We start from the raw sequence: 24,158 nt of genomic DNA, 5'->3' as shown, positions 1-24,158 counted from the left end.
CATTCCTAAATCACAATTCTGAAGATGGAGTTATTCTGGTATACATAATTAAGCCAAATATTAAGTGGGGGGGAGGAGGGGAATATGTAGAAAATTCACTGCTTTAGCATGCTGTGATACTTTTTCATACACGTACATACATAGATATATAAAGACAGATGCTACAGATATGTTAAAAATCTAAGAAGCTAAAGCTTTATTTGTACAATCACATTTTTCTATAACCTGAATCTTTTTTGTTTTTTCTCTCTCTCAGCATAGAAGAGCTCAAAGCAAAAACTTAGGAAAGTCTTAGAAGGCCTATAGAACTACGTATACGTAACCCTCACGCACTTAGATTCACAAACCCGGGCTTCAGATGCTTCTAGGAAGAAAAACTCTGAAGAGAGAACTTGAATTTCTTTTCTGTTGCAACCTGTTAATTAATGCACACTTGATTTTTCATTGTCTGCTTAGGATTTAATTGCTATTCATAAACACACACTAAACCTCTCAGTAAGCAATCTGATTTTCAGAGCTGTGTACTATCCATTTTTCTCCTTCATACAGAAGTTTAGTCCTTAAGCACAAGAAACTGACCTTGAACAAAACTTACTACTCTCCCCTGAAAGGAGCAATGAACTCAGTCAATGCCTTGAAGTAAAGAACTCTTTAGTTTGTCTGAAATACTGAAGTAAGAAGCGACAGATGTAGCTGCTAAATTCTGTAGCCTAAAAAGCTCTTATTTTTGCTATTAAGTACAACACGTGACTCTCCAAAATAATGTTTCTAAAGCTCTGAGACAGAGAGTAGCCACTGAAAGCAATTTCATCTCTTTACATAAAAAACATTTGAAAATTTTCATAGGCATATATGATATAAACAGGATTGCTATTTGAAACTACTAACAGAACTCTTCCCATTCCATAAGCAGGCATATAAAACAATGCACTACATTATGAAGTTTTAATCAGTAAAATTATGAACATAAATTAAAAAAAAAAGGAAAGGGAAGGAAATGAATGAGTTCATGTCCTGGAAGGGCAACATTGGTTTTATTTTTTGTTTTACCCAGAGCAGTGTCCTTTTAAACTTCTCCCAAGATTTGTCATGTCAACCCTAAATGCTCATCTACTTTTACAAGCATCTCCAGCGGTTTTTTTCCCACCACTGAGTCATAAGTCTCTTTGCAAACCAGTCTCCTTGATTTATTTACTTTCTCTTGACTCACAGAAGACACTGACTATGATTTGTAATCCCAGACACATTATATGATTAAAATGTGTTGTAAATATATAATCAATTACTATACGGCCAATTCCTTCCCTTTAATAATTTCCTTTCCTCCCGTATCCATAGTCTTTCTACCTCTTTGCAGCCTCAACTTTTCAAGGACATTGCAGAGTCATAATAATAAAGCAGAGTCCTGCTTTAATACTTGTTTTCCTAAGCGGTGAGGCATTTACAAATACAAAGTTTTATGGAGAGACTTTGAGATGATATCCTGCTGAAAATTGTTTAGAAATACTGTTTCTTCTTATAATGCTGAACAGACAATATCTTCAATCAGATTCAGAAAACTTTCAGGTCAAAACATGATAAAAATTGTATGGCAGAAAAACCTCTGTAAAATCAGAAAACTTTGTCGAAGAGTTTGTCTACGCGTTCTGTGTTAAAAATAGTCACATATCTTACTGCAGCCTGTCCCCTTCCTTCTTAATAGTTTATTTGCCTACAGTTTTGAATGTTACGGACAATCTAGTTTTAAAAAGCTGCTAATCAAAGTTAGCACAAAAGCTAATAGCAAGAAAGCATTCAGGATCACTTTGGCACATATCTAACATTGAAATTGGTATATAAGGCAGCAGAGATTTATGGCCAGACCCCATCCCAGGGGATGTCTGTACTATTTAATAAGGCATGGTAAAGAAACCCCTAGATACTACCAAGCAACTCAGCCCCAGAACCAGAGATAGCATCACCACGTGGCCATCCAAACGCCATTCCTATTAGCACAGGACTGCACTAGCTGTTTTGCAGAGTAGCTGAGGCCACATCTGCAGTGATTTGAGGGATATACAAAAATAACACTGACACCTACAGAGTCTTCCACTAGAACAAAACCTGCTTCTTCAACTCATGACACTCAGATTCAAAAAAAAGATGTGCTAGTATGCTAATTCTATGGTATTGCATTAAAGTTTTATTATAGATTTAGGCCAGTCTCATTACTGCTCAGAAAGTCTGATTTGAGCACACTTTGACAAGAAGCCTTCCTAATTAGAATGATTGTCAATCATGGCTCCCTGCTGTTCGAAGGTTAATATGGCTGGCTTTTATCTTCAGTGTAAAAAGTCTGCTTTTTTTTTTTTTTAATTAATTGGAAGATGTAATTATGGAAGTTATAGCACGGATCCAATAATAGTATCTGTCTCAGGGACAGTTTGAGAATCAAGTTCATAGTCTTTAGCACCATCTATTAAACAAGGTCAACTAGAGTCTCTCAGCACAAGAAATTCAATGCAATATTTACAACTGACAAAGGAAACCAATTAGAAGTTTTGTTTTGGAACTTGTAGGCCTCCTCCCGCCTGCAAAACTGGCTCTGCCCTGCTGCTCAAAGGACGTAGCAACCTCAGAGTAAATGGAAACCTATGGCTGGAATAGCTGTCATGCACTAATGCTTAAGACAGGGATTCTTGTGTATTCTGCTCTAAAGCTCTTTGCTTTAGTTAGCTATGTAAGGCTCCCCTCAACTGAATTTTTTTGGGGCATTGATTAAACTAAAATGCAAGCCACACAGAAGATAAAAGAATCAGTCCAAAAACTGGCACACAAGAGCACCTTCTCTACAGAACAATGTTTGGTTTTGAACCCATCTGTTGCAGATCGCAAACTGATTTTTGCAACATTGCCTGAGACAGCCATGGAAATGTCCAACTCTATGACAAAGAGCAAGTCTCCCTTTCACCTTGCAAAAATACTACACTTTATAACACTCACACTATTTTCACACTTATTTTTTTAACTGTTGAACTGATGTTATAATGTGGCAAGCGCCGCCTGTTTAAGCTAGCACTGCCACCAGAAACAACAGCCTCAGAACACCCTGTTCCCACTTCTCACTCCCTTCACCCCCAGAACCTCACAGGGGCCCCACAGTGAGACAGAACAGGTTTCCTTCCCACCAAGTTCTGCTGTAACTTTCATCAGTTTCCCAATTCAATTCACTGTGTGACTGCAAAAACACTTGTGCTGGCCCAAAGACACCGGTGTGGGAGCAAGGAGTAAGACTCTGGCAGTAGGACCAGCTTAAACAGTGATACAATTCGTGAAACAGCTGTTAGCAGAAACAAATGTGTTACAACACACCTTTATCAACAATGACAGAAAAGGATGAGAAGAATACAGGGGAGATGGTTTACCATTGAAGATCAAGCAAAACAAGAACAACTTACTGGGCAAAAATAGGTGTTTTCTGCTATGTGGTTTGCAACAACGTTGTTTTCTGCAGACAGAGACATTATGAAAAGCAGTGCATCACGGGCCTGTTGGCCTACTGTTCCTTCCCGATGGATGAAGGGAATCAACAGAGAAAATATGAGGAAATTGGCAGCTCCTTGGTCCTCGCTGGTGTGGAAAAACAGTTCTAAAATGGAGGGATCTTTGGCTATTATTGAGCAGAGCTGGTTCAAGAGGACAACCAGTTCTGTTTCTACTGTTGGAGTGGCTGTTCCTGAGCAGGAACTTAGTAACATCATCAAAGGCTTCAAGATGGGCTTGTGATGCAGCAAAGGCTGATGAGATTGGGTTACTAGCATTTCATACATTTTCAGTTGCTCGATTTTTGTCTCATCAGTGAACTCGCGCCGTAAGCTCCAAAGAAAAAGCTTCTCCATGATGTTTTCTGAGACCACAAACTCCAGAATAGGCCCCATTGAGGCATCCTTTGCTTGCTCCTCAATTAATAAGAAAAGCATGTGCTCCACATAATTCTGAACAGTGCTGGCCTCATCAGGTGAAATTGCCCCATACTTTGCCTGAGTGTTTTTCAAAGGATCATGCTTCTCTAAGATTTTCAGAACCTAAAGAGAAACAAATGCAGATCATATCTTTGAATGCATTTTTTTAAAAATATGCACTTAACCCATAAAGAAAAAAAAGCCAAAACATCAAAATTCTTAGCACAAGAAGCACAAACTCTTTTTACGCTTTTTGGTTTTGTCTGTCAAACTTTCTAAGTTTAAAAGTTTCACATTTGGAACGTACGAGGCCAAAACACAATTATTTTTTTAATCTTTTTTTTTTTCTAATAATTGCCTAAATTTGCCATTTCTGTTGCTGAAAACTTGGGATTCTCTGAAATATGGATAAACTAGGCTCCCTTAGCCTTCAGAAAGTCAGTTTCACTGGTGTTTGAAATAAAGTTGCTTTGTCACAGAGGACTGAAATCAAAAGGCCTGCTCTTCAGCTAGAGTAACCGTGCTCAGGCGTATCAATATCATGAGGTGACTTGCAGTAGTCAGAGTAGCAGAAGCCCACAGAGCTGATCTTTCCTTGCTGCATCTTACACGATACCAAAAGGCCACTGATGCTCATGTAATCTTGCAAAATTCAGTATAGATTTAGGATTGAGTAACAATTGTCATCCCAGCACTTACACCCCTGGATTAAATTCTGTTCAGCACACAATCAGTGAAGCTCATTGTCTGTGAAACAACGACCATCTTTAGCCTTTTTGTGGAGCAAAACTGCCACAAAAACACAAGGGAAGAGCAGCTCCCCTAACATGACAGCATCACTAGAGTTAAGTGAGAAAAGGTGACTCTTGAACAATGGTTCTTCTGACTCTGGAAACATCTCAGGAACACCACCATTCATCTGTCTTGCTTCTCAGGATAGCCAAAAAACAGCAAAAGCAGCAGCACAGAGTTATTCATATTCTGCATCAAATATCCTATGTTATAGTGCTCAGAGCAAAACATCTTTGCCTAAAAGCAATTATAATCCTGATGGCATGCAAACAGTTTTTAGAATATGCTGAAGTGCATAATTTATGTCTATCCATAATAAACAACACTGCATATAGGTTTGCACCACGTGTCTAATATGCTTTACAAAAGATAGGCAAGCCTTACCCAGCGTAAGGAAAGGAAGCACAGAGGTTTGCAACAGGGTACAAGTCACCATGAATCACTAGGAAAGCCAGTAAGAAGATCTAGGCCTTCTGTGAGACATTACTATGTCCTATCACTTCCCATTTAGATGCAAATCTGGAGTTCAAAGTGTGATTAGTAAAACCTAACCGTACCTTGAAATGTTAATAACCTTTGTGTTTTAAATTGTCATCTACTACATTCTGCATGAAGGACATTTGTTCCTGAGGATTCAGGATTATCCCAAAAGAAAGAATGAAGCAAATTCTTATTAATGCAGCCTACTTCAAATCAATAAAACTAATTAACATTACCTGTGCCCAGTGCGTTCTAAACACTATCATGCATGTTTCTGGGTCAACACCCTGCAGGCTTGGAGCCTGCTGGTTTTTGCTGATACTGGTTCCAGAGGACATTATAAATTATCCAAAGGTCAAGCCAACTAAGCCATGATGAATTTCTTTTCTAAATCTTCTAGTTAGCTACAGATGTTCAAGCATCATGATGACATTGATACTGTGTTTTGAGCTTTGGTATCCAGAGAAATCTGTTCAAAGAAAAACAAAACACAAATATACCTATGCACATTAAAATACAGGGTGTAAGAAAAAGAACATACTTAAAGACAATACTAAAATCATTTTTCTTTTAATTCAGTTTGAGGATAGAATATTTGAAAGCATGTTATATGGCACCAGCTTCTGAAACTTTTCCTCATGATAATAGTTTCTAATGCTCAAACTTCTGAGATCAGTGGCTGAATTAAGGTGTTACTAAACCAAACAAGCATAACAGAAGCTCATGCAGTAAACATTTTATGCATAAGTCACTATATTTTTAGTTTTTCATTGCGATATTTTAGCCATCTGATCATGTCTCTCTCCAGAGTTGCTTAGTAAATAATGTTGTATAAACTACACACGTAAAAGAAGTGCAGGTTATTTCTGGTTGTTTTTTTTTTAAAACAGTGTTTCCATGAATAATTACAAATACTTCAAAAGTTTTCTGTCAGAAAGCATATAATAAACAGTTGGAAACACCTATAGAACACCATATGCAAGTATGGGGATGCATCTGTACCAATACCAAAGTAATCAAAACCAAACAACATAAAAGATAAAACCTTCATGTATGCTAAGTCAAATGCATTGAGATGTCATATTAAAGGACTATGAGAATAAGACTAAACATTGAAACATTCTTTTCATGCAGTATTTAATATCCTAGACACCTGAGTATCAAAGTAGTTGCACACCTGCAGGGGAAAGATAAAATGAAACAAAGACAGGTATTTTCCAGATATTTGAGAGGCTTAAGAGAACATATTATTCCCTCAAGCAACAATATTTAAATCACACAGGTGTCCCCCCACCTTTTTTTTTCCCCCTCCATAAGCTTTATATTTTTAGTCCCCTTTTTGCAAGTGAACTAGGCTTTTAATTCAATTCTGGTTTGGGCCATAGCAAAAAAAAAAAAAAAAAAAAAAAAAAAACACACACACAAAAAAACACAAACCCCAAACCAAACAAAAAAGCCAACAAAAACCCCAATGTACCAACAAAAAAAACACATACACCCCAAAATTCCTCCAAAATCCCCACCCGAATCAAACCTCCACAACACCAACACACAAAGAGTTTAGGAAGCCAACAAATGCACTACAAGTTCCTACAGTTTGCGTAAATCACAGCAGATTTTTATTTTCATTAGAGACTGCATTTTGAAGTCCTCTCCTTTTCTCTAGTCTTCATTAGGATCCCAGGGCCCCTGGACATTCATTGGCTTAGTGAAATACATGAGGAAAATTTTGTACTATCAGTTGCCACAGCTCATATAGCAATTCTCTGCCAGTATAGCAGGTATTTCTCTGCATATATCTTAAAAGGCAAAAGTCTTTTCTGGGCAGTGGACATCTCTGCTCCCTGCATTTGTGCTCTGCTTACATTCTTGAAACTGTTAGCACAAGAAAACTTACAGCCTGTCTCAAAACCAGCCAAAAATATACAGGGTACAACTAGATTTCTGAAGCAAGCAAAAAGCAAAAGGTGGTTATGCAATCCCCTGTATCTATATATGTATATTCACATGTTCAGGTTTCAACAAGATTCAACTGCATGATCAGAGCCTTCCCCCTCCATCCTAACCCTTGCTTCTTACAGCACACAAGATGCATTTCCTATGCTTTCCTGTGTTTTCTAAACACTCTCAAGCAATACAATTAACACAATCCAGTTCACCCTTTTTGCAGATAAAACAATCCATGTGTGGAGAAGTCGGCATAAATTCCAGACGGTTTATCTGTTTGGGTAACACTACTTCCAGAATGAAGCTGGCACTCCATACAAGCTACTCACCAGGTAATAAACCTCCTAGAATCAGATGCACTGGAGAACACTGTGCAAAACCGGTGAGAATTAGCTCATGAGAGCCAGCTAACACTGGGAACAGAAGTAATCCCTTATAAAATGTCAAAGTCTCTCTACTCCTTGCCCCACTACTCCACTCACACTTCTCACCTGTCTATCTCTTCTGTGCTTACACTGACCTTACACCTTGAAGCACTCTTTCCCAACAGTTTGGTTCATGTGCTCACTTACTTGAAGGCACTTACCAGTATATTGCTACTTCTTAAACCTGTAAGTCCTGTAAAAATGAATAGCACTACCTCTACATTATGGATGTTCCTGCACAGAAACATACAAACAAACCCACACCACACACACACACACCACCCCCAAAATTAAAATACAAAACAATCATAGATCAAAGTGGCAAGTGGATCTGAGAACCCAGCTTCAGAGGCCTAGGATCTGGGTTTTTTTATTTTTACTGACTTAAGCAGGTACCACTATATGTTCAATGCACAGCTTCTGATGAGTTTTGCTTGCAGCTCTGAAAGCTCAACATTTCTACCAAAAAAAAAAAATCAAAACAAGATGCATGTTCAGAGACCACTTAGAAAAAGCCTTCTCTAAGTAGTTTGCCTAATACCATACCTAATAATCCAAAGGCCTATTTAATTGACCTATTCTTCAAATCACCTGTTCACTTCCTATCAGTTCCCTCTCTGTCAGCCCTCTCCTTCAAACAAAAGTCTTCTCATTTCTTTAAAAGTTCAGCAGCCTCCTCCAGGCAAAAGTGCCCTTCACAGCACAGCCCTGATTCACCCTTTGAGCAGATCTGTCCTGTGCATGAAGTGAAGCAAGCAGCTTTGGAAAAACCTAATGTGATTGTGTAATTAAAGATGGTATCATAAGGTGCAGCAAAAGAACTTAATTAACAAAGCAGAGGCAAGCTCAATTCTGGAATTTACAAGTTGCTTGACTTTACAACTTAGAGGTTGTTTCAATGTAGACTTTGCATGTTATTTATGAGTTTAAATAAAAGAAATTGATATCTAACGCAGTTAGATATCACATGACAAATTCTTGCAGTACAGCCATATGATACAAAAAGTTGAATCGGAAACTTAAGATCAGCATCCACTATTTAAGTTAGTAAACAACAATAAAGGAAATTATGGCTTCCTTCAAGAATGCTGTTAAATATCAAGGATGAGTGATGTAAGACTCTTGAGATGCATGCAGAGCTCTAGGATGTACCATACAAAGGCAATCCAAAACTACATAACCCATCACCTTCTCTTCTCCTCTACGCTGTTTTAATTCTCTGTCCTCCCTATCCTTTGCAATTTTCTCTTTTTTCTTCACCCATCTTTCCTACCACAGCCTCAGATTCTACTCCATAAACCTCAATACAGTACCTAATCTCTCCCCATCAGACAGATCCTCCTTTAAATAAGTATTTCTATCTTGCAGCACTCCAAAAATACTTTTTTTGGGTAGAGGTTCCATACTGGTGCTTTAGTCATTTACAGATTCCTGAAATATTGCCCTACTTCTCTGCAGCTATAAGATGACCTACAGTGAACAGAAATGGAACATCTCTCAACACACATTCAATATACAGCAAGGTGCCCCAAGAGATCCAGTGACGGAGCCACTACTATGTCTGTGTGCCCAGTAGGAAGGCTCACTTTCCACAGAAGTGCTACTTAGTTATTGACATTTGTGTAAGAATTTATAACCACCACTATGTTACTGAACACTCAAGTCCTGCCTCCGCTAACAGCTTACTGCCTAAGCAGGTGACTGCTACAGTCTGCACTTGCAGCGTGGACATCTTTTGCTACACAAGGATATCCTAAATCTAGCCACCATATAAAAAGAACTGATACAGTCCCTGTGAAAGAAGTCTTCAAGACAAGCAGACAAGCAGGTGTCCCTTCATCTCCTGCATGAAGTCTCCTAAGGTCCTATTTAGCCAAGATATTTATGAGACTTTTGCTATTTCCAAGTCCCAATTTGGGCACATTCAAATTATAATGCTGGGAGTTCTCAGATACACAGGTCATTAACAACTGCAAGCATTTTGATCCAAGTTGGATCTTTTTCAGAGTTAGAAGACACAAGATCAGAACAGCAAGGGCTTTCAGTATGGCTAACCCCAGAAATGGCTATGCTATCAACCACAGAAAACTTTTAGGAAGCTTCCTTTGAGATGATGTTGCATGCATCCTGCCTGGTCCATTTACTATATTTGTTATTACAGGAACAAATACTACCCCATTGCTTGATACAGATCTTTGGGAGTATGTGATTGACAAACTGTAAAATAGAAAGCTCATCTCCAGCACTTATATACTCTAAAACCTGCACCTAGCAGTACAGTGCACATACATACATACAATCACAAGATTAAAGCCACTTACATCTTTAATAACAAAGAATCACAGAAAAGATCATTTGTCCCTTGTGACAAACAACATCATCTCAGTAAAATTCAGTCTAAGAATTCATTCTGAATGTTCACTCCTATTGCACAAAGTCATCACAAACAGACTTTACAAAGCATCAAATGAAGAACAAAAATACCAAGTTTAGATTATTAGCTTGCAGCTTGCCTGCAGCAAGCATTAAGCTGATAACAGTTAAGTTCACTTTCATCTAGCCCAGCTATCGGATCAGAAATCTAAGAGTATTGAGAGAACACAGATGTTATCCACACAGCAGCCAATACTATGGGGTTTTAATCATCTCTAATTTAAATGTAACAAGACAGCAACAAGCAGACCGCAATATGCAATAATATTTCTAAGATCAAATCAATTTTCTTAAGAAAGCAAATATTTCCAGTTTGGAATGCACCTTGAGATGCTTGGATTTCCTTAGTAATACAAAACACTAATAGCTTGTGTAGGCTTCAAAGTCTTTAAACTCTGTAACAGTGTTGCAAGAAGCATACAAAGCTTTTGACAATTTAAGTGGTCACAGAGTAGATCCTAAAAAGACCGTACCTGTTTTAGAAAGGGAAGTAATTGAATTGGATGATATACTATCTTTTAAGATACCTATCAATCTGAAGTTAGCATGCTGTATTTATAGCAGTAGTAGAAAGAATATATTCATTATATTTGTGGTAAGCAGATTTTGTTATTAGATTAGTAGGTTTTCTTGATTATTTTGCAAGACCAAATGTGCCACAGAAACTGCAACATCATATTATTCCGTGTGAAGTAAAACTAATGCCAATTGAGCAGGACAAATAACTTGACCACACTGAGTCCAAAAGTGAGAAAATAAATTAATTTATAAAACACCAATTGATGCAGGAAGGGGTAGAAGTGAACTTGGTGGCCACAAAGAACAAAACTAACTGTTTACTTTAATCAGTTTATGGTTAAAATTTTACAATAACTTGGCCTTTCCTCTCTGCTAAATCCTGATCAAGGTATTACTCCACCGTTTGATAGTCCTGACAAGCGCTAATACACCTCTCCTGCACTCCATTCAAAATTCTACCTCCAAAACCCACTGCTCAGTTTAATACCTTGACCCTGTAACACAATAACAGAACCTTCTTAGGTAAATCTTTCCACGATTCAAACTTATCTAATCTATCAGCCTTTTAACCCTGTTACAAGGCCAAGTCTACCTACACTTCATAGGCAATTTCAACTGCCTATACTAACAACACTTTTGTCTCTAACCCCTCTTCTACTACATGGAGGTACCTGCCCCTACCACCAAGGGTTTATATATTTAAGAATCCCCATGTGGAACAAGAAGCACCAGCATACATATCACACACACAAGGAATGGAGATTCAAAGAGCCAAGTCACTATCCCCCCTAAGATCTTCCTATATTCTCTGTATAACCACACAACAGCTTTTGAAACTCGGCAACTAATTTGCACCTACATAAACTTTGTTGATCTCATATTAAATTGCTTTCAATGTAGGCTTGGTTAGTTGGAGGTTTTTTCTCTGCAAATCTGGTCCATGTTGCATATACAAACATGTTAATAAGCACTTGTCTCTCCGTAGGCAGCAGCAGAGACAGTTACACAGTCATATGCATAGGTCTGTAACAGATCTGTGCAGTCTCTGGTAAATGAAGAGGATGGGAGGAAAAGAGCAGAAAACTTCAGCGCAACACGGCCTATTTTCACTTCAAAAACATGCAGCAGTCCACAACTGTGCTGGGTAGCTTTAGATTAATCATAAGATTGAGACCCAGTCAATTGCACTCGTGGAGGATATCTGCTTTCAGTTTTTCTTCTGAAGTCTGTAAATCATCAACCCTTTTTACACAGCTGATTACAGGGCTGAACTCCCCAGTGCACAGAAGTACTTATTTTACTGCAAAGTACACTGGAAGAACAACATAGAGGAGAATCCCTTGTGAAGTCCACTCCCACTGGAGTGTCTCTCTTCGAAAGTTTCACTTTTGAATTAAAAAAAAATAGCACAGAAGTCTGCAGAACCGGGGCTTCCCAGGCAATGCACAACATACAGACAAAAGATACACTGCCTAACGCAGTAAGGGTAGACACAAAATACACTGCAAGGTTCTGCAGTTTGAGTATCAAGGTTGTCTTCTGTTGAAATACTAAGATGCTGTGCTCTCCAGCGGTTCTTGATCACAAGTGTACCTCTGTTGTAAGGTACTGTCTGCTTTTTCTCTACTGGCCAAAGCTTTCCACCCTGTCAGTCCAGGCACAGAAGAGAAAACTGAGAGACTGATAAGAAGGTTCAATGGCAGTGAAAGAAACTCCATATATCAAAAAATTTTCATTGATCAGTGTAGCATAAAGAGCCTTGAAATTAGATAACTGCAAAGAAGCAGAGGGCAATTATATGGTCTTTTGCATAGCTATGTAATCACATCTCTGCAGTGTCTGATAAGTGGGTGAGAGAGGGCAGGAGAAAAATGAGTGGCAAATTTTAGCATGCCTCAAAACTTAGTTCCAGCTTAAAAGGGACCTTGTTGAGCGTTTGTTTATTTTCGGTTGAAAAGAAAGCCTTCTGCATAAATTTGTCAGCTTTTCTTTAGGGACTATGATCGGGGAGAGGGTTTAAATTTTATTAACAGCAGCGATTTCAAAGGAAGACATGAGTCTTTTCAAAGCAAAGGATTCATCTCACTTGTGTTAAGTTTTGCTACAAAAGCAAAGCACATGAAGAACAGCCACATCCCCACCCTTAATGATCCTATACATTCACCACCAGAACGCAGAAGGATTACAGCTTGCTCTCTGGAGAGCAGTAGGTCTGTGGTAGGCAACTGAGAAAACATCAGCTGTTAAAAGCCACTGCATCAGAGGATCCTCTTTTTGTTTAGGTACTACTCACTGTCAGAAGCAAGAAAGCTGCAGCGTATTACTAGAGGAACAGTTTAAACTGCATGAACAATTACCCTCCTTCTTTGTTTGTTCTTTTATGTTTCAATGCTGCAGTCCACCAGTTGCCCTGTCCTTTGTCTACCTTGAGCAAACCTTTCACATTTAGTCATCTTTCTTCAAGCTATCTTTTCTACCCAGGATCTGCAAAGACACTATGCCTCCCGTGAGTAGGTGGGAGAAGATATGTTTCACACTGATAAAGCTATCTGCCTAAAAGCCTAGCAGAGAACGAGTCCCCACAAATTGTAAAGCAATATAGTTAAAGTACCAATCTGTTCTCATCAAGCACAATTTAATCCAACTTGCTAACATGAAAGTAAGAACGTCTTGTGACTTCTCCCTACAGAGACTGCCTAACAAGATCTATCTCATGAGAGAAACTACACACAGTAAGTTTTATAACAAGACAAAAATCCTACTGTCCTATCTATGGCCTGCTGCAGTTAAAAAACACCATTCACCTTGTCCCAAATCTCCAGGGAGCTACACTACTCACATGCTCACTGCATGAGCTCAGACAGCTAACTGGGGTACCACTACCTTCTTCATGTGATCTATGTAATCCTATGGTATTACACATTATGGGATCCAGGCCACCACATTAAATAAATGCATGGTTCTTCAGACACGTGGATGGGCAGTTTCCCTCCAGTAAGTGCGGCAACAATGACAGGCAAGAGGCCCGCCTGACAGCTCCAGGTCAGCAGCACTGCAAAGGCATAAGTGCGCATGCTTCAAGGGCAAGCAATGGGATCAACTCGCACTAGCAGCCTATGCACATGCATACAGGCTAAGCCAAATCTCAAGCCTTCAGACACTTCTGCTGCATGGGTCAGCCAAAGAGAAAGAACAGAAAGGCCAGTTAGGCAGTATGGTCCAAAATGCATTGATGCGTTAGGCTAAAATTATACACAGTGGGTCTAGAAGAAAGGTATACGGCTAACCAGCATAGACAATTAATCAAAGGACATATTACCAAACCTAGAGAAGTGGCAGCGATTGCTCAAGAAAACAGTAATTAAACAAAGCAGAATACTTGACAGAGACCTTGACCTCCTCAAGGAGGGCCCCATTTACCTGATACACCACGGGCATGTTCACCTACCACATGCATTTGGACACAGGCAATGTCACTGGAGCACAAGAGCATGCAGCCACTGAAGTGACTCTCGCAAAGACCCAGGAAGAATGAACTACATGTTCATATCCCTAGGTCATAAATCTGAAGCTAGGGAGGGAAAAAATAAGGTTGCAATTCTAGTGGTATGACTTATTCCTTTTAGAGAAAGATAAGGAATATAATAAACCTGTTTCTCTGCTGTATTTGATCTCACTTTTGGCCTACTACAGAAATGTAATAATTCAGTAACAATTAGTGGTTCAACACACAGATTAAGTTGTTTAAAAACTTAAGGACACAATAGCAGCTAAAAGTTCTTCAAATCCAAGATAGGTACCTCTCTATTCTTAGTAGCACTCTGGCACAGTATGACTGAGGTATCTTCTCTGCTACTACCAGACAACTGCTGCAAAAAGGATATTAACACCTCAAACTAAACTGAAAAAAAATATCAAAAAAAGCAGCTCAGAAAAGTTCATTTATATCTATATACTGAAGAAGGCAGATGTCATTGAACTGAAATAAATTAAAAGGCTTTAACTTTGCTGGTTCGTCCCAAATCACCACCAAAATTGCTGACCCAAGAAAAGCACATTTCCATGGAAAACCAAGTCAATAAAATGTTTGAGACCCACCGACCAAAGCATTTGGTGTTGCACCGTGTGAGACAGGCAGTACAAGCAAAACAAAACTCCGTTTAGGACTTTGTACTTAGAGTATGTTTTCATAAAAAGTTTCAAAGAGAAAGACAACAACCCCAAAGGGCACAGCACACACAACTGAATGACAGCTACCTTCCATTCCTTGATTTATAGGTGAATTGCACATCTCAGCTGCTGTGTCTACAGTAGTAATTTTGTTTTGTCATAATTGAACTGATTTATTGGGGGAAAATAGTTGCTGCCAACCCCCCCATCTCTACTGAGAATTTGTACAAGGTTTATTTCAAAATTCATCACTATCCAAGAGTGGGAGTAAGCAACACATCAGAAAACAGACATTTAACAAAACCTACTTCATGTTCTGGTTATGCTACAGGAAGAAAGAAATCAAAATGATCCATGCAATCTGCAACATGGATTTTGATTTCCAAGATAATTCTGACATCTACATGACACAAACTTGGCTCCAACATGCTCATAATTTAGGAAAACCATGTGCCTTGAAGTTGTGATGCTGAAGTGAATGGAACTTTTCTTCTTTTAAGTTGTTGGGTTTTTTGAGAAAGGTAGAACAGTGTCTATAGCTAGAAGTCTAAAATAAATTCATAGGAAATTATTAAGTTGCCTATCTAGAAAACCTTCCTGACAGGAAGATGAATGAGACCAGAAAAAGACTAGAAGACTCTCTACTCTGAAGATTTAAAACTATTTTCAGAACACTAGCATAGAGAACAGGAAATACTACCTTCCTGAGAGAAAGTCAGTCTAGAAAAAAGTTATCAATATACCTGTAATTATCATATGTAGATTACAGAAAACAACATTAAGCTATGTATTTTATGGCTATAGCAATAATATGTAAGAGAGTTTTTTAAGTCATTAGTATAATATGTCAAATTACTTATTATAGTAAGCCTAAGATTTCCAAGAATAATATTAAGTCAATACAAACTCATTAAAGAAGATGTGTATGCTTTCAGCAGTAATCCACAATAAAATGCAAATACACATATATTCTAAACATTCCACAATTCATGATAAAGAAGCCATAAACATTTTATTTCCAAACTCTTAGATGAATTTGCAGGTTCTAAATGTAGTTCAAGCACAATAATCAGTAGTAAAACACCATTAAGATTATCCTGATTACTTGATCAATAAATCAATAAACCAACCAACCAACCAGTTTCCCTGGAGGATTGTCACCAAGTTTTCACTGAGAAAGAACTTCCACTTTGCAGATGGAATTCCTCTCTCTTGTCCACATGCACGTTACTTCTCCTTATCTGTCTCTTTCAAATTAAGAAGTCTAGAAAAGGACAGAATATGCCATAAAATCAAAACTGTTAGGTATAGAATGAATATTGTGTAATTGTTAACATAACACTCCAGAAGCTTATTTATTTCTCCTCCCAGGGCTTCATTCACAATACAAAGTTCTTTTTTTTGGGGGGAAGGGATGGGGAAGGGGGAAGGGGGGGTTTATAACTCTGTCTAAATTTAGGTAGTGACCTATCACACAGTAAAACCCTCTTAGACTTCTCAATATGCTCGTTATAGTACATAGACTATAATAATTAACCAGATGGACTTGAATCTGTCATTTATCTTTCTGTACACGGTTAATTGAAACTACTCATTTTGGAGAGAATTACCACCCCAAGACACTTATCCACCAAGTCAACATTATTTCCTATACTCTGAAGTGATAACCTGTTAGCTATGTGATGAACTAGTGAACAAAGAGAATGAGCACAAGCATATTGTTACACAGCTTCAGGACAACTGTTCCATTGCACTGTAGGATGGCAGAAGCCCATCACAAATCAATCCTCAAACCTAGTAAACTTAATGAGCTAATAAAACCTGAAAGGTCATTTTCATATTTCACCTTATGTACTATGTATCACCTGACATTAAGTTGGGGGTTGTGATAAAATGTATTTAGTGGATTGACACTTTTGAATGTAAATGTACTTTCATGGTCTTTTTTTCCTTCTTTTTAAAAAAATAAAAAGAACAGAAAGAACAGAACACTCTGTGAACCAACACTGTTTGCATCAGACATCTGCAATTCAGCTTGGAGAAAGTGCCAGAAGCTAGTGAACTCCCTTTGTCCTACATCATGTTGCAGGCTTGGCAAAGAGAAAAGCACTTGCAAAATCCTTTTTCATTTCCTTTTATGACTATCAGTTGCTAAATTTAGGGGAAACCACTGAATAAACATTACTGTGTAAGATAATACCCACAAATCAGTATAGCACACTGTTCACTGAAGAAAAGGGATGAGGAAGAAGGAAAAAGGCCAAAGAAGCACTCCTTACAAAATCCTATCCTGTCCCTCCAGTTCCCCATTCCCATAATGCACAAAACCCCGGGTATTTGGTCTCATAGGAACTGCATGGAAACACTGCTGTCCCTCTCCCTTTCTATTCACAATCAGAGCAGACAAGCGTAAGCTGAAGATTAATTTTATATTAATTCATGTTGCAATGTCAAGAACCTCAATAAACTAACACTTCCCCCATCTGTGAGCACAGATCCACCCAACTTCTCCTCCTACAGTGACACCCTTATTTGAAAATATTAGTACAGATTTGCAACTTGAGTGGATTTTGACAGGTTATGGTTCTCTATATGTACACTGAATATTTTGCTCTTCATACATATATGGTAGCAAACAGCAAAATCCAAAGTGGATTGTTGGCATTTTTATCTTTAGTGTATAAAAAGCCTAATCAAAGAAAAATCCAAGTTATTTATATTTCCATTTCTGTTTAGTTTCATTGCATTTTATACGGGTGGTAGATATTTTTCCCTTTAAGCTTCTCCGGCTTTCCTAGGAATAAATTCATTTTTTGTTATGTAAACTGTTAAGTTGTCCGTTATACAGAGTAGAAATTAACTATTAATTATTTATCTCTAATCTATTAACACAAGTCTGCTATACTATGAAAACATGTTACACATTTACATCACCTAGTCTCCTGCAACTGGAAACCGAATGACATTACAGCATCTTCCATTCTTGTGACTACCTTTGCCTCAATAGTAAGACATACGAATGCACTGGTAAAAAAAGAAACACATATAGTCCATACAACACTTGTCTCAGGCACATTGCCAGCAAGCTAAAAAAAAAAAAATAGAAACTGCTAAATAATCAAGGGAACAATTTAAAAAAAGAAAATCCAGGTAATCTGACACTTTCATAACAAATTTGTATGATTTTTTTTCAGTCTTGCCTTTGAACCCTTGGGAAAACGTGAAAGACAGTTGTCTTTCTAGTTGAAGAAGGAATGAAGATAAAGTAGCAACTTTCATGCCCTGGAGGGTAAAAGGAGGTAAATCATATTCATTTATAATACTCCTTTCTGAATTGCAAATGAAGACTATACATCTTACAAAGGGAGCGCTCCGAAAAACACAGAATCTCACAAATGTTGCAGGAGAACAGTATCTACTAAAAGGTGGGCTAAATATTAATAACTAGTAAAAATAAAATTACTATTTAAACTTTGTAAACATTTGGAACGATCAATACCAAAAGCTTAGTAAAAAAGACAGTTGGATGTCAGCTCTAGCAGAAATGCTTCTCGGCACAGATGAAGTCAAACCACAACCTCTCCCATCTAATTCTGAAACACCTAAGGAGACTCCTACAGGTGTGGGAGAGCACAGGTTCCACCCATCAATAGCTTGTTCTTATTCCTGCCTGCACACCTCCAAAAGTGGTGAGTGTCTGTGTACATCTTCAGCAGCCTTGCTGCTTCTGTCCTTCCTCCTGAGGCTGTTGGAGCTGTTGAAGTTACAGTACACCGATAACTTCTTCTTTTTTAGTAGTTGGGGTGTACTCTTAGCTCCCGTGCCTGAAATCCAGTACCTTTCCTCTCCCATTTCCTCTTACTGTTTTCCAATTCACCTTTACAATCTTGCAAATTGGCAATAGATGTGCTATCCAAAATTGGAAACTGAGCCTTATGCAAAGTCACACACGACATACCAGTCCCCACAGCGCTCTAAAGGAGAAGCACAAGCTGGAGGCAGGAACAGTTTAAAGAGGCATGTGAAAGTCTGTATGCACAGGCCTTGAATGTTAGTCAGCTGTAACCACAGTACGTTTGGAAGCAACACCTCCAACTTTATTCCCGAGAACATGGTTCTTCACGCTGAATTACAAATTTACAACTTTTTTTCAACCTCTCAATTAAAAGGGGAAACAGGCTATGAGACTTGGAAAAGATATACCAATTTTTTGGTTTGATGTATCAGTTACGAAAGTACTTTGGTACATGCAAAGCTATTACACCATTTACCAGTTACCCCTCTGCTGAAACAAAAATTACAGTATATCTACTGTCAGCACATATATTGCCATCTCGGTACTCTGTTTTATCTTCATGTCCATCTCTCTCCACGGACAACACTTTACTTGCATTGTAATTCATGCCATGGGCACTCCAATAACAGCTCTGTTTCAGAGTACATTGTCTCTCTGCTAGTCAGGGTTCAGATATCCCTGCGGTTCCCAGGCACGTACTCTGAAGGACATTAACCTCCAGTACTGAGCATCACAGAATGTCTCAGGAGGCTCTTCACTGACTTTATGGGAGAATTTGCACACAATCACCTGTGCTGAAAAACGAACCGAAAATAAATGGTGTTATTAGTAAGTCAGCAGTACAGCAAACATGTATGACTAATGACAAATTAACGAAGCATGGTAGAAAACCTCTCTTCAGGAGTGTCAGGACCAAAGCGCATCCGCCTGCAATTATGCACACCACAACAATCAACCTAATTGGAAAGAACCAGTCCCCAAAGTCACTAACACTTGAAAATTCGAGTCTGCTAGATTCAGCGTGTACAGCTGTGGTTGTAGCAATGCCTCTCCATCATCTAACTTGGCAGGACTGGGAGCCAAGATCTGCGGTTTTCTCTGACAAGGGGAAAACCTCAGTTTTCCCTGTGACAGTGTATCTACCAACTCAACCATCAATAAGATCAATGCAAAAAAAAAAACCACAGTACTGTGATGGATGACTACTACCATAGTAAACCTACCACCAGAAGCAGCCAATGGGCTCTACGGACCCTCGAGGGCTGTAGCTACTGCTATTAAAATACAGTGCAACAGCAGGTGTCCCATCTCACATCCCTCAGAGCACTACAAAGGGGTTTAAGTATCAACCTAACACAGGATGGTAGGAAAAGAGATTAACCTTGCACCTCTAGCAACCATTTAAACAACAGATTCTCTCATGATACTCTGTTTCAGAGATATCTGAAGTTGCACTAGAAAGAGAAGCAAGATGGAGTTTTGTTGCTTCAGACACCAGAACCAACTGTGTTTACTCACAATCACTGAATCTTACAAACATTTATTGGGAAACCATCAAAGCTTGAAAGTTTCTAGATGGATTGAACAAGTTTCTTTGGACTTAGACAAGACTGTATGAGCAATTTGCTAGGAAAAAGTATTGACTGCACTTCCCAGAAGAATTCCCTCAAACGTGTTAAATTCCCTCTTACTTGCTTTGAATAGCATGCTGGGACACAATCATCATCACAAGCCACAGTGGTAACTACCTACATGCAAGAGTTCAAGCTAGAAGACTTAACATTCTCCAATTCTCTTGCCTTTTACATGAGCATAAAGGAAATCACTCAGCTCCGTTTCTTCCTTAAGATGAGAGCAACAGACTTTTGGAGAGCTCTGATTATTATTAAAGCAGCAAGTTGTCATTATTCAACTGATAGCCTGCCTGTTCTAACTGCCCAGAAAACTCTACGCACCACACTCAGACAACACATTTAGACTTCTGGCCCCCATCAGAAACTCTAACTTGGCAAAAGAGTTCCAAACCCGGGGCCTGCAAGTAATGAATTCTCATCTCACTTTCATTTCTACATTTTGGCATTGTGCAGAGAAGGTAAGACACAGTCGAGGCCCTCTGAATGAAGAAAAAAATATATTAAGTGCTTCAGAACACCAGTGGGAGGTGTACGCAATATATGGCTATTATTAGAGCGCTATTTTGCTTAGCAGATCAGAGGCTATAATCAGCAGATGATGCAGCCATGATTTGCGAAGCACAGCCTTATTAAAGACTAATGAGATAAATGAGTTAAAATTTACATTTTCCTCCACTGATAAGGTTCATTGGCACACTTAACTCCAACACCATGGTTTGAATATTAAACCCACTTATTAATGTCTAGTAAAGCTAATTATAATGCTGAGTGGCATTAAACTATAATAACTAAACAGCATGTTAGAATCGCATCCTTTAGTATTACTGTAGCACTGAAGTTAAGTGTTCTGCACCTGGAAATAAAACTGTCGAGCTCATGCTGTGAGAAAGCACTAGCCTTCTGCACCTTTTTTCTGACCCTTCTGAAAGCCCAAAGCCATGTTCTAACAGTGCAACAGGCAGGTAAAACATTGCTTGTTACTATGATTTCAATGGTGTCTGTCTGTCTTACTGCAGTAACAGTAAAGATTGACAAGTATTTTTGTATCTACATAATATTACACTACACTTGGCATATACTCTCTAATCCCCAACAGAAAAAGCACTGAGGTACTGACAAAATTAACAAAAGCCTGGAGACCATATTTGGGTTTACTCACCTTTTTCACCATCTTCTGTCAAAACTACATGTTACTATAAAACACCCACCACCATTTACTGAAAAGGATAGTGAAAAAAACAATTTAGGCCTTACACTACCCTCTACATTGTCATGTCACGTCTATGTAACATGAGCACTTAAATGGGCAATGATCATTTTGAAGGATAACCTAAGAGGACAAGAGCAAAAACATTCTTTCCATTTCCATCTTTGCAAGGTATCTAGCCTGTGACAGCAATGGAAAGAAGGCAAGAGGGGATAATTAAGTGTCAGCTACCCACAGACCAGTGTCAGGACTCACACATGCCAGTCCAAAAAGAGTTTCCAGTAAGCACAAGCTTAGGGTGCACAGCTCCTCTGGGAGCTCCTCATCCCAACACAAGAGCAGCACCAGCTCTTATTCCATGAGGAGAGCCATGGAAAGTACAAGACTGCACAGCAGCCATTATTACCTTTTCAAAGTAAAATATACAAAAAGAATAATAATAAAAAAAAAAAGGGGGATAAAACCACTGTGGATAAAACAACTCCACTTCTTATTTGTAAAGTAATACTCAAAAGCAAACATTCATTATGCACATAAAAAAGGCACCGCAGAACTACTAGAATTTCTTCTTCTGTGGGGAAAAGCAAAAAGGCATTTACAGTGTCACAATAAAAGAAACTAGCTGAGCAAATCATGTGTGAAGCATTAAATGCAACTACTTTTTCGAATGCACTTTTGTTCCTTTCTATTTATCACCAGATTTAAACATTCTGCTTGTAATACAATCCACTCCACTTTCTTCAGCCCATCTTTAAAATACAGACATGCCATATTTCAGCAGCAGAAGCAAAGGAATGCAGTGGAGCTCAAAAACAGAAGATTCAGTATATGGACTGATGTGAAGCATTCCACTGCATCTCTGGTTGTAGGAATCCATGGGCATACACTGGTATCTGCAAGCCCATGCTGTAGCCAGGCACAAAAAACCAAAACAAACAACAAAAAAAAGCAGCAATCCGCTTCAGTGGTAAATTCTAATGCCACAAAATCACCGAGCCAGATGAGGTCCACCAGACTGCTTCAGCTACTGGCAGCATGACTTATGTCAAAAGAATCCCCTGTGCTTTTCACATGGTTCCTATGGCATGCATCAGGTCCTGAAACCAAACCGGGAAAGGAGTGTTTGCTGAGTGCTCTGAGGATCCCTCCCAATGGATACTCAGGACTTTGGAAAGCTGAACGATCAAGCCTCTTTCCCTAAGGGAAAATCCTGCCAGCCTGACCCCACAGGAGCTCCTCCCTCTACACAGGTTCTTCCCACAGAGGAGAAAGTGGCTCTGCAGTCTTTTTCTTTCAGTACATCACAGTAGATGTGGCTTTTCCCAAGCCATTTTATGAGTACAGTTTGTTTACTAAGAGAATAATCAGGGAAGCTGCTCCAATTACTCTTTCAACTATGCTAATAGTTGGTAGGTATTCTGAATCTAAATGCTTCGATACATCCCTGCATCTGTAAAACAGATACATCTAAAGCATACTATATTTTTGAAAGAGAGAGAAGCAGCAGCACAGTATTCCCACAGGCAGCCTTGTCAGGAAAAGATGTAAGTGGTAAATAATTAATTTTCCTAGGTTAACTTGAATTTCAGACTAGCATTTGTGAGCAACAGTGCAATGGAAAGGCAACTAAAAACTCTAGTTTGCATTCCTGTCCAGTAAGGAGCTTCACCTTACATGCAAGCACTGACAGCAAAAGTTTTATCATCTCAGCGACAGGAAAAATAAAGAACGCTTATACCACTCCAGCAGACTCCTCAGTGAAATACAAAGAACTTGGAAGTCTGTGCTTGGCTACTACTGTATTTTTTATTACTTTCTTTTTTGACAGTTATGGCCCAGACACAGATAGGTGCTGAGCACTGATGTCAGACTGCAGCACACAAACCCCTCCAGTATCATCTACCCTACAAATAATTAAAGACATCGTTCACTGCTTACTGTGCTTTTCACTCCTGCATAACAGGTGTTCGGCAGGAGGGTTGGGGACAATTCTAAATATGGCAGGGGGGAAGCACATTCCAGCGAAATCTTCTTTTCAGCATTGGTCTTAAGTTTAGCAGTTTGACAAGTAAAGGTTCAAAACAGTACATAAAATGTTAACAAGTAGTACTGGCGTACATTCAGTATTGGTGATTTGAAGTGACTGAAGTTTTATATAGACTATCAACTGATGAATTGTGATGCCATATCATACTTAGAAAAGGTGAATGATCCAATTCTTTTACCACTTTATTTGTTGCCTCAAAAGTGCTGGCAGATCATAACAGACAAAAAATAGTTCATACAATCAGAAATAATCTGGCCTTTGAGACAAGACTTTGCAGAATGTAGTTCCTTTTCTCTGGAAACCATCCACAAAAATGGACTAGAATCTACATCTATGTAAACATTTAAGAAACAAACTTCATTAACATATTGCTTATGCATTAATTTTCTGACAAATTAGAGTTTTCTTAAGTAATTCTATGCCTGGTGGTAACAGAAGAGCCTCTCATGCTTACTTTTATTTTCAAGCCATAGAACTAGATCTAATACTCCGGGAATTTTTCTTCCAAGTCTGATTTTATTTCTTGTGTTTCTAGAACTGCCTTGACACTGTGACCAACAGCAAAGTTGATGGACCTCGAGATCCTGTTTCCTTTCATTTCAGTCAGCTGAATTTTTGGAGGATCAGAATACAGTTATACATTTCTTTATAATAGAGCTGTATTACAAGCATGATAAAGAAATGGGAGAAATGTTCTGCTCTGTTCACTACAATCAATAGATTACGTAGCTCAGTCAGAAAGCAGAAGGAATTATGAAAAAGAAAAG

The 24,158-nt window shown here is 38.6% G+C and overlaps 1 protein-coding gene across 8 annotated transcripts in view; it reads right to left on the bottom strand.

The window, feature by feature from the left end:
* Window positions 1-24,158, bottom strand: part of FHIP1A (FHF complex subunit HOOK interacting protein 1A) — a 96,232-nt gene that overhangs the window by 38,961 nt on the left and 33,113 nt on the right. For 5 of the 8 annotated variants that reach the window (XR_008745736.1, XR_008745735.1, XR_008745737.1 and 2 more), the window contains 3 exons: window positions 15,846-15,971; window positions 5,450-5,682; window positions 3,438-4,064 (listed from right to left, as the gene is read on the bottom strand). Coding sequence is in view for 5 of the 8 variants with exons in the window: in XM_055795480.1 (XP_055651455.1) it covers window positions 3,438-4,064; window positions 5,450-5,551 (729 nt within the window). In the remaining 3 variants the exon portion in view is untranslated. The remainder of the gene's footprint in view (window positions 1-3,437; window positions 4,065-5,449; window positions 5,683-15,845; window positions 15,972-24,158) is intronic. The other 3 variants (XM_055795481.1, XM_055795482.1, XM_055795484.1) reach the window with 1 other exon arrangement.

The sequence above is a fragment of the Falco peregrinus genome, chromosome 2, assembly GCF_023634155.1.
Source record: "Falco peregrinus isolate bFalPer1 chromosome 2, bFalPer1.pri, whole genome shotgun sequence".
NCBI lineage: Eukaryota > Metazoa > Chordata > Aves > Falconiformes > Falconidae > Falco > Falco peregrinus.
Note: the sequence above shows the minus strand (reverse complement) of the source record. Positions and strands in the feature narration are given on the sequence as shown.